The sequence below is a fragment of the Nicotiana attenuata genome, chromosome 3 (genome assembly GCF_001879085.1).
Source record: "Nicotiana attenuata strain UT chromosome 3, NIATTr2, whole genome shotgun sequence".
Taxonomy (NCBI): domain Eukaryota; kingdom Viridiplantae; phylum Streptophyta; class Magnoliopsida; order Solanales; family Solanaceae; genus Nicotiana; species Nicotiana attenuata.
Genome location: NC_031991.1, coordinates 36,076,905 through 36,091,563, shown reverse-complemented (window position 1 = coordinate 36,091,563; position 14,659 = coordinate 36,076,905). Strand labels below are relative to the sequence as shown.

The 14,659-nt window shown below is 43.2% G+C and overlaps 1 protein-coding gene across 1 annotated transcript; it reads right to left on the bottom strand.

The window, feature by feature from the left end:
* Positions 8,758-14,187, bottom strand: LOC109223531 (ferredoxin--NADP reductase, root-type isozyme, chloroplastic). Its single transcript, XM_019387889.1, has 5 exons — positions 13,936-14,187; positions 13,700-13,756; positions 11,559-11,888; positions 10,605-10,824; positions 8,758-9,630 (listed from the first exon to the last, which is right to left on the bottom strand). Exons 1-5 carry the CDS (start codon positions 13,957-13,959, stop codon positions 9,134-9,136), a joined length of 1,128 nt encoding a protein of 375 aa, XP_019243434.1. The 5' UTR covers positions 13,960-14,187; the 3' UTR covers positions 8,758-9,133.

Here is a 14,659-nt window from a genome sequence, read left to right as displayed (position 1 = left end):
ATCACCCTCTGAACTGCCTCGGGAGTAAGTATAATTATGACGCATGCGGACGATGACGTCATTTCGAAAAGGGGTCCACACGTCAGCAGCTCAACGATGCCATATATTTCCCCTCATTTACGTCACCGCCCCCATAGTGAGGTCAAATTTTCTAAAGATGAGGTCTGCATTTCCGCCCATTGAAGACGTCTACTGGATAGGCCTTCAACGAGCGGAGTGACTAACTGTATGGGGTCAAATTTGGCCCTCAACGTCTCTACGCCGAAGGGTACGCCCAGTAAGCATACGTCTACTAAAGTATAGGTACGGCTTGGACGTAAGGACGAAGGCGACATCAGTTAAAACTCGGCGTCCTCGCTAGGAGGACGTCGACCACTTTTTGTACTTTTATAATTATTTTGAAGAAGGCCTCCCATTATATAAAGGGGACCTTTCCATTGTAAAAGGGCATCAGAGTGATTCTTGAATAATGCAACTCTCTCATTTTCTGACTTTCTCTCTCTATCTCTGTCTCAAACGAACATATTCTCTTGAGTTCATATTATCACTTTATAATACTAGATTTACAACATAACATCATCTTACATCTCTAGGTCTATTATATTTGATTACGATTTACCCTTTTACTTACTTTTGTATTGTTTTCTAGTCTTACGTAAACGTATATTGTTAAACCTTTTTGAGTACTAACTAAAAACGGTCTACACTAGAAACTGAAATTAGATATCATCACTTGATTGTATCCTTTTGCAGCTTGGTTTAAAGGTGGCTGCCTTCTTTTGCGCTCGCCGCCCCCTCTCTACCTCCAAGATGAGAGTCTAAAGAAGAGGAAAAAGAGAAAAGGCAAGTCAGTATGCATCAAAATTTACTTTACAATACATGAAGAAAATCGAAAAATAACCTGCAAGGCCGCGCCAGCAACCTTCCGGATAGTTCCCCGTCGCTAACACCTTTTTTAACATTTCACGCTCAGCGGCCGCACATAGCAGGGTCATATCCGTTGCGGCCTGCTCGCTGTGTTGCAACAGGTTATACCCTCCTGGGATCAGAAATTCGGCGGTTGGATCTACCTGCCGTCATCCCCACACGGGCCGGACCCCGCGTAAACGCTCTGCATCCGCGATGGGCGGCCTCAGGGCCCACCCTCTCGGTACCGCTCGCCCGCTTCTCCAACGGCAGCCGACGAGCCGCCTCTCCGAATACATGTTGGGCTGGCATCGGGAACTGCCTCCCTTGGGGAGCCGACCTCCGGAATGGTATGGCATCTGCCATAAAAACTGGCCTTGACTCCCGACGGGGCTCGCTCGCCCCTCGCCTTCTGTGGCTATCCCCTTGCCAGTTATCAACCGGCGTTTTTTTCCTTTCCGGCGGCTCCTCGCCCTCAGAAGTCTCCTCCACAGGCCCGGGGATGGCATTGAAGGAGTCGCTTCACTTGTGGACACCGCCACGGGCAAGCGGTTAAGGAACCTCCGGAGCGCCATCACTGGGCGAGCCACAGGGGGTATAAATCTATCTTCAGAGTCAGTCCCCGCCCCAGGCGAGGTTAACGACACTTTTCGTTCTTCTTCTTAGGGGCGCTCCGACCTTGCCAACACGAATAAGTCAGGTAGCAAAAACGTTGGAAACCTCCAAACCGTAGCCAAAGAGTTAACCTGGCGGGCCGTAATCTTTCACCGAAACGCAGCCCAGGTGCGGCATTCTCCGCATACGGAATCATTCTCTCCACCACGATTTAATATTTTCAATGAAACTGGGGTGGAGAAGCCCTCGCTGCGAATAAAAGGGGGGAAAAGCAAAGAATCACAATGCCGTATGGTCAAAAGCCGCAAGCAGTCCTGAATTCTACAAGTAGAAAATACTTACGTTCTGGATTCCATCTTTCCGCGGAACCCTTCGGGATTCGACACCGGTGCTCCGTCCTGATGTAGAAATATTTACGCCAAAAGCGGCGGTGGTCTTGTCATCGGCTTAACAACCAAGCCCCTTGTGCCACGACTTTTTAACTGCAGCATGGTACCCCTCAGGTAACCAGGGCTGAATAACTGTAAGAGGTGTGGACCGAGACGCTGCACTCAGCCTGGCCGCATAAGGGTCATGATACGACAACACCTTCAAGTGTAGGGAGTGAGCTGAGCCGGACACCACATTGTAAAAACGGAAAAGCTCCTCCACCAGAGGGTAGATTGGAAGATTGTAACCGATCAAGAACGGGTATTCATAGAGTTGTGCAGTAACCCAGGCCGGTGCACATTGGCATTAGTCCGTCCCGTCCGGAACCATTTCCACGTGGTCCGGAATATGGTGCGTCTCTCGGAAAATCATCTAAGTGGGATTGTATATATCGTTGTGCTCCCAGGAAGGTTGGGTTTTAGTTGGAAAATCCCTGCGAACATGCATCTCCTTCGGAAGGACGTTGTCTACACTGAGAGGAACAAGGGCCTTCTCTGCCCTTTCCTTTCACCATCGAAGATGGCGGAACCCTAGACGGGACATTATCTTTGGCCTTTTACTACTCTGTCCACGTTTTGTCATGTTATCCTACGTAAGAAACGAAGCACTGACAATAGGAAGTGTGGTTTCAACAGAAGTGGGAGAGTCTCGCACGAAATAGCGGTTACTAGAAAGGAAGGTAAAAAAGGAAGCCAGAAAAGGTTCTCCAAAGGTTCGAAAGATGAAATGGGTTGAACCTTCCCTCTATTTATAGGGTAGGATGACAGAAATCGGAAGGGGCATGATCAAAACGGCGCGGTGAAAACCAAGAGACAATTCACCTAATCACCTCTTAGAACTTTGCTTCTCCTTCTCCTTCATGATACACCAACCAGGAGAACCACTTCACTCAGTCACTTCCCCATGGCCCTTCATCAAATGGGGAATGGACATAGTTGGTCCCCTACCAGCGGGACGAGGAAAGGTACGATTTCTATTAGTTTTAACTGACTATTTTTCCAAGTGGGTGGAAGCAGGAGCGTACGCCCAAATACGCGAACAAGAAGTCATCGCCTTCATATGGAAGAATATCATCTGCCGTTTCGGCATCCCCAAGGAAATCAGCTGCGACAACGGACAGCAATTCATCGGCCAAAAGACAACGAAATTCTTCGACAAATGGCGTATCAAGCGAATACTCTCCACACCATATCACCCCGCCGCCAACGGCCAAGCAGAGTCTTCCAATAAAACAATACTGAACATACTGAAGAAGAAACTCGAGGAAGCCAAAGGGCTATGGCCCGAGCTACTACCGGAAGTGTTATGGGCACACCGAACCACGCCCAAATCCTCCACAGGAGAAACGCCGTACTCACTGGTCTACGGAACCGACGCAGTCATACCAGTCGAAGTCGGCGAACCAAGCTTAAGGTATTCACATGCCAGCGGAGCAGAGAACGACATAAACAGACTTCAAGACCTCGATGAGGCCGAGGAAAGAAGAGAAATGGCCCACATAAGAATGGTGGCTCAGAAACAACAAGTCGAAAGATACTACAACAAGAGAGCCAAAATAAGACCACTCAAAGTGGGGGACTACGTCCTCAAAGCCAAAACATTGGCATCAAAAGACCCAAGCAAAGGAAAACTGGGCACCAACTGGGACGGACCCTACAAAATAACAGCAGCAGCAAGTAAAGAAGCATTTCAATTAGAAACAATGGAAGGAAAAACGCTCCAAAAAAATTGGAACGTCGCCCACCTCAAGTATTTACATTTCTGAAAGGCGCCTCCCGAGTCGCACTCTTTTTCCCTTACCCGGGTTTTGTCCCAATTGGGTTTTCTCGGGGAGGTCTTTAACGAGGCGACACAGGGGACACCTGGAGATACTTGCGAAACAAGTTTATCATACCAGCCACTCCATACGTCCTCCCGACTGGCATGACAAAGGGACTGGACTAGCGTGATCTCCAATGTATGAACGGCTACGGCCATCTCCAATGTATGGCCACGACCATCTCCAATGTATGAACGGCTACGGCCATCTCCAATGTATGAACGGCTACAGCCATCTCCAATGTATGGCCACGACCATCTCCGATGTATGAACGGCTACGGCCATCTCCAATGTATAAACGACTACGGCCATCTCAACGTGTAAAAGGCTACGACCATCTTCAACGATATTATGGCTAAGGCCATTGACGTCGATAAGTCGACCCAGCTCGACTACGATGGCAAGTAACTCGACGACAGTAGAAGTTACGCATATGGATAAGGCCATCAACGATATTATGGCTAAGGCCATCGACGTCGATAAGTCGACCCAGCTCGACTACGACGGCAAGTAACTCGACGACAGTAGAAGTTACGTATATGGCTAAGGCCATCAACGATATTATGGCTAAGGCCATTGACGTCGATAAGTCGACCCAGCTCGACTATGACGGCAAGTAACTCGATGATAGTCGAAGTTACGTACATGGCTAAGGCCATCAACGATATTATAGCTAAGGCCGTCGACAAGTAACTTGACGACGATCGAAGTTACGCCCACGGATAAGGCCATCAACAATATTAAGGCTGAAAATAAAAGGTACAAAAAGAAAAGAATAACAGCAAAAGTATAACTTCCATTATCATCCAAAAATACATTTACAAAAGGACCCATTTACATCTCCAAATACAGCAAAACAAAATGAATACAAGTCCTAAGGGGCTTCGCCATTCTGTTCACCGTCCCCCACCAGACCGCCATCTCGTCCACCGCCGTCCTCAGCCTGATAGGTTGCAGAGATCCAAGACCCGGACCCTAGACGGTTAACATCTTCGGAATTATAGCCCGCCCGTTCTGGGGAGTCGGAACTATACCCGCAGGCTTCACGGGCAACCTGAGCTATACGCCGTTGAGCCTGAACCTCCGCCTCAGTAGCTCGACCCGCAGCCAAGAATTCCTCGAACACGACTAGCTTGGCCTCGGCATACACCCACATCTCACGCGCCTCGCCATACGCATCCTCATAAGACCTTGACGCAACAGACTGCTTAAGGGCCTCGATCTCAGCCGCCTTGGCATTAAGCTCGGCGGTCAAGGCAGCGACCTTGGCTCGCAAATCAGCGGCTTCCGCCGCTACCCCACGGCCGACCTCCAGTTCTTCTTCCTTTGACTGGAGAAGAGTCTCCAGCTCAATGTTCCGAGCCAAAGCGGCCATTAGCTGCTCATCAACTTGCTCCAGCTCAACCACCCTTTGCTTCAGCTGGGCCTCCGACTCCTCCAAACCCTCATGGAAAACCCGAAATTTCGGGTCCTGCTTGAGTAGGTCCGCCAACGCCTGATTCTTGACACGGCACCGCCGATATTTCTTTACCACTTTGCTAAAGGTGGTTGTCTTCCTTTGCGCTCGCCGCCCCCTCTCTACCTCCAAGATGAGAGTCTAAAGAAGAGGAAAAAGAGGAAAGGCAAGTCAGTATGCACCAAAATTTACTTTACGATACATGAAGAAAATCAAAAAATACCTACAAGGCCGCGCCACCAACCCTCCGGGATAGTTCCGCGTCGCTAACACCTTTTAGCATTTCACGCTCAGTGGCCGCACATAGCAGGGTCATATCTGTTGCGGCCTGCTCGCTGTGTTGCAACAGGTTATACCCTCCTGGGATCAGAATTCGGCGGTTGGATCTACCTGCCGTCATCCCCAAACGGGCCGGACCCCGCGTAAACGCATCTGCATCCGCATGGGCGGCTTCAGGGCCCACCCTCTCAGTACCGTCGCCCGCTTCTCCAACGGCAGCCGACGAGCCGCTCTCCGGAATACATGTTGGGCTGGCATCGGGAACTGCCCTCCCTTGGGGAGCCGACCTCCCGGAATGGATGGCATCTGCCATAAAAACTGGCCTTGACTCCCGACGGGGCTCGCTCGCCCCCTCGCCTTCTGTGGCTATCCCCTTGCCAGTTATCAACCGGCGTCTTTTCCTTTCCGGCGGCTCCTTGCCCTCAGAAGTCTCCTCCACAGGCCGCGGGGATGGCATTGAAGGAGTCGCTTCACTTGTGGACACCGCCACGGGCAGCGGTTAAGGAACCTCCGGAGCGCCATCACTGGGCGAGCCACAGGGTATGAATCTATCTTCAGAGTCAGTCCCCGCCCCAGGCGAGGTAACGACACTTTTCTTCTTCTTCTTAGGGGCGCTCCGACCTGCCAACACGAATAAGTCAGGTAGCAAAAACGTAGGAAACCTCCAAACCGTAGCCAAAGAGTTACCTGGCGGGCCGTATCTTTCACGAAACGCAGCCCAGGTGCGGCATTCCTCCGCATACGGAATCATTCTCTCCACCCACGATTTAATATTTTCAATGAACTGGGGTGGAGAAGCCCTCGCTGCGAATAAAAAGGGGGGAAAAGCAAAGAAATCACAATGGCCGTATGGTCAAAAGCGCAAGCAGTCCTGAATTCTACAAGTAGAAATACTTACGTTCTGGATTCCATCTTTCCGGGAACCCTTCGGGATTCGACACCAGGTGCTCCGTCCTGATGTAGAAATATTTACGCCAAAAGCGGCGGTTGGTCTTGTCATCGGCTTTAACAACCAAGCCCCTTGTGCCACGACTTTTTAACTGCAGCATGGTACCCCTCAGGTAACCAGGGCTGAATAACTGTAAGAGGTGGTGGACCGAGACGCTGCACTCAGCCCTGGCCGCATAAGTGGTCATGATACGACACACCTTCAAGGTGTAGGGAGTGAGCTGAGCCGGACACACATTGTAAAAACGGCAAAGCTCCTCCACCAGAGGGTAGATTGGAAGATTGTAACCGATCAAGAACGGGTATTCATAGAGTGTGCAGTACCCAGGCCGGTGCACATTGGCATAGTCCGTCCCGTCCGGAACCATTTCCACGTGGTCCGGAATATGGTGCGTCTCTCGAAAATCATCTAAGTGGGATTGTAATAAATCGTTGTGCTCCCAGGGAAGGGTTGGGCTTTTAGTTGGAAAATCCCTGCGAACATGCATCTCCTTCGGAAGGACGTTGTCTACACTGAGAGGAACAAGGGCCTTCTCTGCCCTTTCCCTTTCACCATCGGAAGATGGCGGAACCCTAGACGGGACATTATCTTTGGCCTTTTTACTACTCTGTCCACGTTTTGTCATGTTATCCTACGTAAGAAACGAAGCACTGACAATAGGAAGTGTGGTTTCAACAGAAGTGGGAGAGTCTCGCACGAAATAGCGGTTACTAGAAAGGAAGGTAAAAAAGGAAGCCAGAAAAGGTTCTCCAAAGGTTCGAAAGATGAAATGGGTTGAACCTTCCCTCTATTTATAGGGTTAGGATGCACAGAAATCGAAGGGGCATGATTCAAAACAGGCGCGGGAAACCAGAACATCACATCACCCTCTGAACTGCCTCGGGAGTAAGTATAATTATGACGCATGCGGACGATGATATCATTCAAAAAGGGGTCCACACATCAGCAGCTCAACGATGCCATATATTTCCCCTCATTTACGTCGCCGCCCCCATAGTGAGGTCAAATTTTCTAAAGATGAGGTCTGCATTTCCGCCCATTGAAGACGTCTACTGGATACGCCTCCAACGAGCAGAGGGACTAACTGTATGGGGTCAAATTTGGCCCTCAACGTCTCTACGCCGAGGGTACGTCCAGTAAGTATACGTCTACTAAAGTATGGGTACGGCTTGGACGTAAGGACGAAGGCGACGTCAGTTAAAACTCGGCGTCCTCGCTAGGAGGACGTCGACCACTTTTTGTACTTTTATAATTATTTTGAAGAAGGCCTCCCATTATATAAAGGGGACCTTTCCATTGTAAAAAGGCGTCAGAGTGATTCTTGAATAATACAACTCTCTCATTTTCTGACTTTCTCTCTCTATCTCTGTCTCAAACGAACATATTCTCTTGAGTTCATATTATCACTTTATAATACTAGATCTACAACAATAACATCATCTTTACATCTCTAGGTCTATTATATTTGATTACGATTTACCCTTTTCTTACTTTTGATTGTTTTCTAGCTTACAAAGTATATTGTTAACTTTTGAGCTAAACAAAAAGGTCTACACAGAAATGAAATTAGATATCATCACTTGATTGTATCCTTTTGCAGACTTTCTGATTATTGTAATTTGCGCATTCTTTTGAGTAAAATTTTTAGAATTGTCTGGAAAGTGGTTGGTGATTATCATCCAAGTCTATATATATAATGTTGCTAAAAAAGAACATAATGATGTATTGGAGACTTGTGAAAGCATTTATTGAAGAATATACTGCAGATTTTGCCACCAAAATTCCTTGTTGGCAATTTTGAATATCTACGTGGATTGCATAAAATTAAATTATTAAATTATTCAACAATGAATTGATAAATGGAATAAAAGAATATTTAATGCCGAATGACGACTCATAATGTGTTGATAAAGAAAATGCAGAAGCTAAAAACTATTCAGCAAGAATCCTACAAATGGCTCCCCTTAATATATGTGACATTATTTAATTTTTAAGGAGCAGTATAAGTTGTACTATCTTATTTTGAGAAGAATTCAGCCATTCAGGTATTGTGAAAATCTAGACATCGAAAATCTTTGTAGGAGCGATTCCCCTTTAATAGGCTCTACGCGGCACAAATCCGGTTTAATTAGACCCAATGCCGGTACCAAACGTCATGTAGAAAACCAATATGTATATATACCCCGCACATAGCGGGAACTTAAGTGCACCGGGCTGCCCTTTTATACACACACAATGTTTTTAAACCTATTGTCCTGAACGCCTACTCGTGTGTAACAGAACTCAAAACCACTCATTTTGATGTCAAGAACTTTTTCCATCATGAGGATAAAATAAGCTGAAACATGTGGTGCAGCTTAGTCCCTCTCCTGGCTTTCATTTCAGCTACAATATATTAACAACTAAAGCATTTGCAGAAACAGGCAACAATAAGCACTCATAGCAATTTTAAGTGCAATAGAGCAGCTGTGAAATGCCTATCAGAGACATTTGCAAAAGAAATACAGAAGTGTAAACTATCAACTGCCTGAAGGTACCAACAGTTATTATTTCATTTCCCTTGCAGCACTGAATATTTTTTATGTCTACTAGCAGTACAATGTGTCATCTCAACCGCTTGCTATGTTCACTTGAGAACAATCAATAATCATAAACAAATGCAATGATTAACGTTTCTTGATCAGTAGACTTCAACATGCCATTGCTTGTTCTTTTTGAGTTGTGAAAGCTTCTGCTCCCAGCTCTCACCTCTCACCTCAGCAACCCTCTTCAGGGTATCTTGGATTCCGGGCATCATCCCCTTCAACCCACAGAAATAGATGTGGGCCCCTTCATCCAGCAGTTTGAAGATCTCATCACTGTATTCCTCAATTTTATCCTGGACATACATCTTCCCCCCTTTATTGTTCTTTTGTTCACGGCTAAGAGCACGGTCATATCTGAAATTGCCTGGGTAGTCATTGAGATACTTGGTGAACTCATCGTCATATAGAAGGCTGTCAGTGTTTGCAACCCCAAGGAAAAGCCAAGCAAGGCCATTAAACTTAGTTGGAACCGATTCCATGAACATACGACGAAGGTAGCCTCGGAAGGGAGCCACACCAGTTCCAGTTCCAATCATGATGTGCGTGGCATTTGGATTATCTTCTGGTAGAAGCATTATCTTACCAGAAGGACCTGCAGAAACATCCAAAGGGTGGTCAATGGCGGACAAAACTGAATCTCAAGTATTTCACCCTATATATGCAACCCACCAACAAATTATAAGAATCCAAGAGCCAAATGACAGAGACTATTTAGATGTGAAGTATCACAATGAGTTTTAATTCTCAGAAGGGTATCTTATTTATTAGAAGCACATGATTAGAGCAAAAGGTGACAGTGTAGGAACACCATTGAGTTAAGAAGTTCTTTATTGGGAAGTTTGTAACTGCAAAAGGGTTGGTTATACCAATGTTAAATCAAGAAGGACCATACAACAGACTAAGGGAAGGGTCCTTTCTAAATAATAGCAAGGAAATCACTAGTACAAAATAGGCATTTACGGATTTGTCATATGAACAGAGATAGTCAAGGTAAAAAATTCAAGAGAGAGTGCCAGACAAAACTGTGATGCTTACTCTCAGGGGTTGTTTGATTACCGGGATAAGAATACTAATACCGAGATAGAATATGGGATTGTATTTATCCCATATTTGGTTGTGGGTATTCGTTAATGGTGGGATATATTTTATACCAAAATGGTAGGATTAGCCATCCCATATAGAAGGTGGATAGCTAATCTCATGGGATATCCTTGTTTATCCCACAATTGAACCAAACGACCCCTTAGGAGAAAAATAAGCATAGCAGCTGGAATTTACAAGTACACAAGGAAAAGGCATATATCTTCAATCTGTTATGCGTACAACCTAAATGGTCTACTGAACAACATAATTTCCTGTTGACAAGACAATTTTCAACAGTATGCTGCCTAAAAGGCACTTCCTTTTCACTCTTTTGAAATCTTGGGAAAACCTACTCATTGGGCCAAAATGCAATTAATGTGATCAGAGATGAAAATTTTAGAATGCAATGCATGGAAGACGAGTAGTGTTGATATGTAAAGTCTTCTTTGAATAACATCGGTAAAAGGACTATTTGGATTTAACCTGTGATCTTCACTTTGTCACCAGGCTTTGAGTCACACAGAAAGTTGCTGCAAACACCATTTTTGGAAGGGTCTTCTTTTCCTGTCTCAGGATCATAGTAGACAGCTCGTCTGACACACAAGCTGGCCGTCTTCCCATCAAAAGAGTCCCCATATCTGGTGGATGCAATTGAATATAGACGAACATTGTGGGGACTGCCTGGTTTCTTAGGATTTTCACCCTGAAATGAGTTAAGATGTGAGGCTCTGAAAGACTGATGGTCGTAGAAATTATACTCAGCTATTAGCAAGGAAGAAGACGAGCTTGTTATTAGAAAAATCAGAAAATTAGGTTAAAAGCATGATTACAGCACATTTTCTATTTTCACAATGCGAATGAAAAGCCCAAACCACAAAAAGGTTCAGTTCTAATATTAACATGCATAAGCTTCATTTCACGTAGGCCAGAAGTTAATAGTACCAATTAACAAAGCATCTTACAATGCAGGAGCTGACATACATTAATCATTTACAGCATGACAGTGCAAAGACTGGATGTAACACAGTACAATTTTTGGGTCGACTCCTGTCTATTGGGATGTCAAAAGGGAAAAGTAGCAAAAATGATAAAAAATTAATTGATGGAGTAGGAAATCTTTGAGACATGCCTGCAACTGTGTCTTTTTATTGCCATCAAACAAGAAATAAGCACTCATTCGAATAGACAATCAAGCAAATGAAAGAACATTACAGCCAACATATTAATGACAAATCACAAATGTCTTGCTACTAACAACAACGCATGTGGTTGTCCTTCAAAATGGAGTCCAACTAATGGAGGTGTGTGTAAAGCAAGCAGGAAGAGAAGACATGGATTTCATTCAAAAAGTTATATGACTGATCATATATAGATTCAATCAAGGCAAAACGACAAAGCTTTTCAAAAGAATAATGGAAATATGCAGCCAGAACTTACAGGAGGAATGACACCATAACTTTGTCCTTCCCAGTAAGGAAGGTTGCCATCATGATCAATGACAATATGACAAGTCTCCCCAGGAGCTTTTGGGCCTACAAGCCTCTCAACTGAGACAATTGTCGCTGTGTATGGTTCCCTGGGCTTGTAAATATTCAATGGTGGTTCTTTTGCATCTTCAAGTGATAAAGGTGAAACTGAAACTTTGGCTTTGCTAGCTTGTTGCACCGACATGCAAACAATGTGTTGGTTTCTCGATCGTGGTGCTTTTAGATCGATAGGCGGTATAGAGATCCATGATGATCTATCACTAAATGTTACGCTTGTAGCCTGTAACAATGAAATGCATAATTGTACTCTTTAGTTGAGTCGAATCATTTTCAAACTGTTAGTGAACGTATAAAACATGTGACTAAATAGATCAGGAAACACATACACAACTAAATATGTGGGTATCAACTGATGGAAGCAGCAACAGGAAGTGTATATGCTTTCCTACTTCATTTATCTATCCTCTTATGCTATAGAAGGTCTTTCGACTCACATGATTTTTGTTCTTTATTCATTTTCTGGTTTAGTTTATCTCACCTTGGTGCATGTTGCATTCTCTGTCAAATAATTCTTTTACTGATAAAGAAGGAATACATGTTCTTGAATGCAGAAAGATATATGCACCAGAATTATGCAAGGAGAATCTAAAAACTATAAGGTCACCAATATAGGATACGATCATGCTGATACATATACCAATACATATTTTTGCAACAAAAAGAACAGAAATGAAGAGCAAACGTGCTCAATCGAAGACATCTAATTGACTTATGACCACAAAGCACCTGACGATGCATAAGTTACTTATAAAAAACATATTTTAGGATATTTGCCTATTTAGCAGACTTACAAATTAGAATATGCAAAAAAGTAGGCTTTAGCACATATATGTTGATCAAAGAAAGAGCATCCCGCATATAGAGAGAAAACAAACTCCTCTCTTCACATTTTCTCAGGTGATTCTTGACTGAACAACTTAGAGACAGGCTAAGAGTTATGTAACACGTGACATCTGCATTTTTTCAAGAAAAAGGATATACAGAAGCGATATCCGTGAAATAATTGAGTGAATATGCAGGAATCGAGTTACTCCCTTGGAAATTGCCGATGGATATTCGAAATGCAGATCATAATATTCTTCACACTTACGACTTAGACTCAAGAGGAATAAGTAAAAGCAACACTCAAATACAGAAGGAATTAGTCATGAAATTCTCGATTACTGGTTACAGGATGGAAAAGGTTAAGGGAAGCAAATCAATTGGGAATAATTAAGATATTTAGCATGATAGAACCATTAAATTTTGGTCTTCTGATCTACACGAGCATGAAGATGGAGCAACATTAGTTAAGAGAAGATTGAGCAAGCCCGAGCGTACAAGACAAACATGTTGATACAAAATATCATTTCATTAAATCTTCCAAAACTTAGCACATTGTTGAAAAGCCTATTCTAATCAAGATTGATTTAAGTTTGCATTGCAAGGAGGGAGGTGGATGGGAGAGGAATAAAAGATAAATGGAAAAGAAAAAAGGGAGGAAAAGGCACATTGACTGTCACATCCAACAATTGGACCACTCAACATGTAATTGAACCCATGTTACACATTCAGACACCTTAGCCCTACACCATACAATTGTCCATCAAACTTCTGATGTAACCAGTTTTCAACATCTCAAATTCAAAATAACTCAAGCTAAGACAGCTGCTCCCTCTGTCTCATTTGATGAAGCACACTTTCCTTTTTAGGTTGTTCCAAAAAAGAATTGACACTTTTTGTATTTAGCTTCTCACTTTAGCTTAATAAAATGATTTACAGTCACACAAATGTCTATGGTTTGACTCAGATCACAAGTTTGAAAATCTTTCTTTTTCATTAAATTCCCTGTCTAGTCAAACACATAGATTGAGATGGAGGAAGTACTTTTTTCCGAAAAATCTTTTTTTTTTTTTTTTTTTGGTTTCTAAGAAAAACAAATCAAACATATATCAAGCAAATCCAATTATTTGTAAAGTCAAGGTACAGTTCCATCAAGTTCATATGTTAGGACATGGAAATAAATAGCAAAAAGTAGAGATTATGAAGAACCTTAAAAGTAGATCTTCTAAAAGATGAATCCGTTTGCAGAGGAACAGTAACTGACACCTGCATGCATAAACGGAAAATCTAGTCAAAATCCAAAGTACCCTCTAAAACCCAATACAAAAAACTAACAACTGAGACAGGATGGATCCAGAATTTGAAGTCAAAAAATGATCAAGTTGTACACATTAACAGTGGGTACCAACTTAATATAAATCGAAACTTTTTTAAAGAAAAATGACCTGAGAGAGAGCTGAATGAGCCATGATGGGATCAAATGATTCTCTCCTGTGTTTGTGGGTATGGAGAAAAACTCTGAAAGGAAAAAGGGGGACAAGGGTTTATATAAATAGAGGGGGTTTTTTTTTCTAGGAAGAAGAATGGGCAGGCTAATAGGGGCTGTGTTAGTGAGGGATTGTGGTGAAGTGATCCTTTGGAGTTTGGGAAAGGACAACACTGTTTGGCTCTTCAGTGTTTGATTTCAATTTTGTGAGCTTTTCTGCTGTTAGGACTTGGATTATTAAATAACAATTGTATATTTAGTTTTCTTATAATTAAGGAGGTCAATGCTAATTTGGAGAAGACTGTAATGCTAAGATTGTTTGTATTTTGAGATTACCGATATTTTTGTCTTTTAATACTCTTAATCTAAAGGGAGTTAAGGTAGTTCAATTTTAGTCCAACTATTGATTCCTCTTAATATAAGATTTTTTTTTTAATATAGTGACAAAAATGAGTCGAAAATTACTTTAGGTCATAGATGTTACACTCTAATCTATTAATTAATAATCATATATTCTATCACACGTAAAATGATACAAAGATGCAATATAATTTAATGTAAGTATTATTTAATATCGACAATTAAGCACTGCAATAATTATGCAACGAGTATTTTTTCTTATACAAGTAACCAAATAATACGTAAGTATACAGAAATTATTTTTTTACTCTCCAACTAATGTT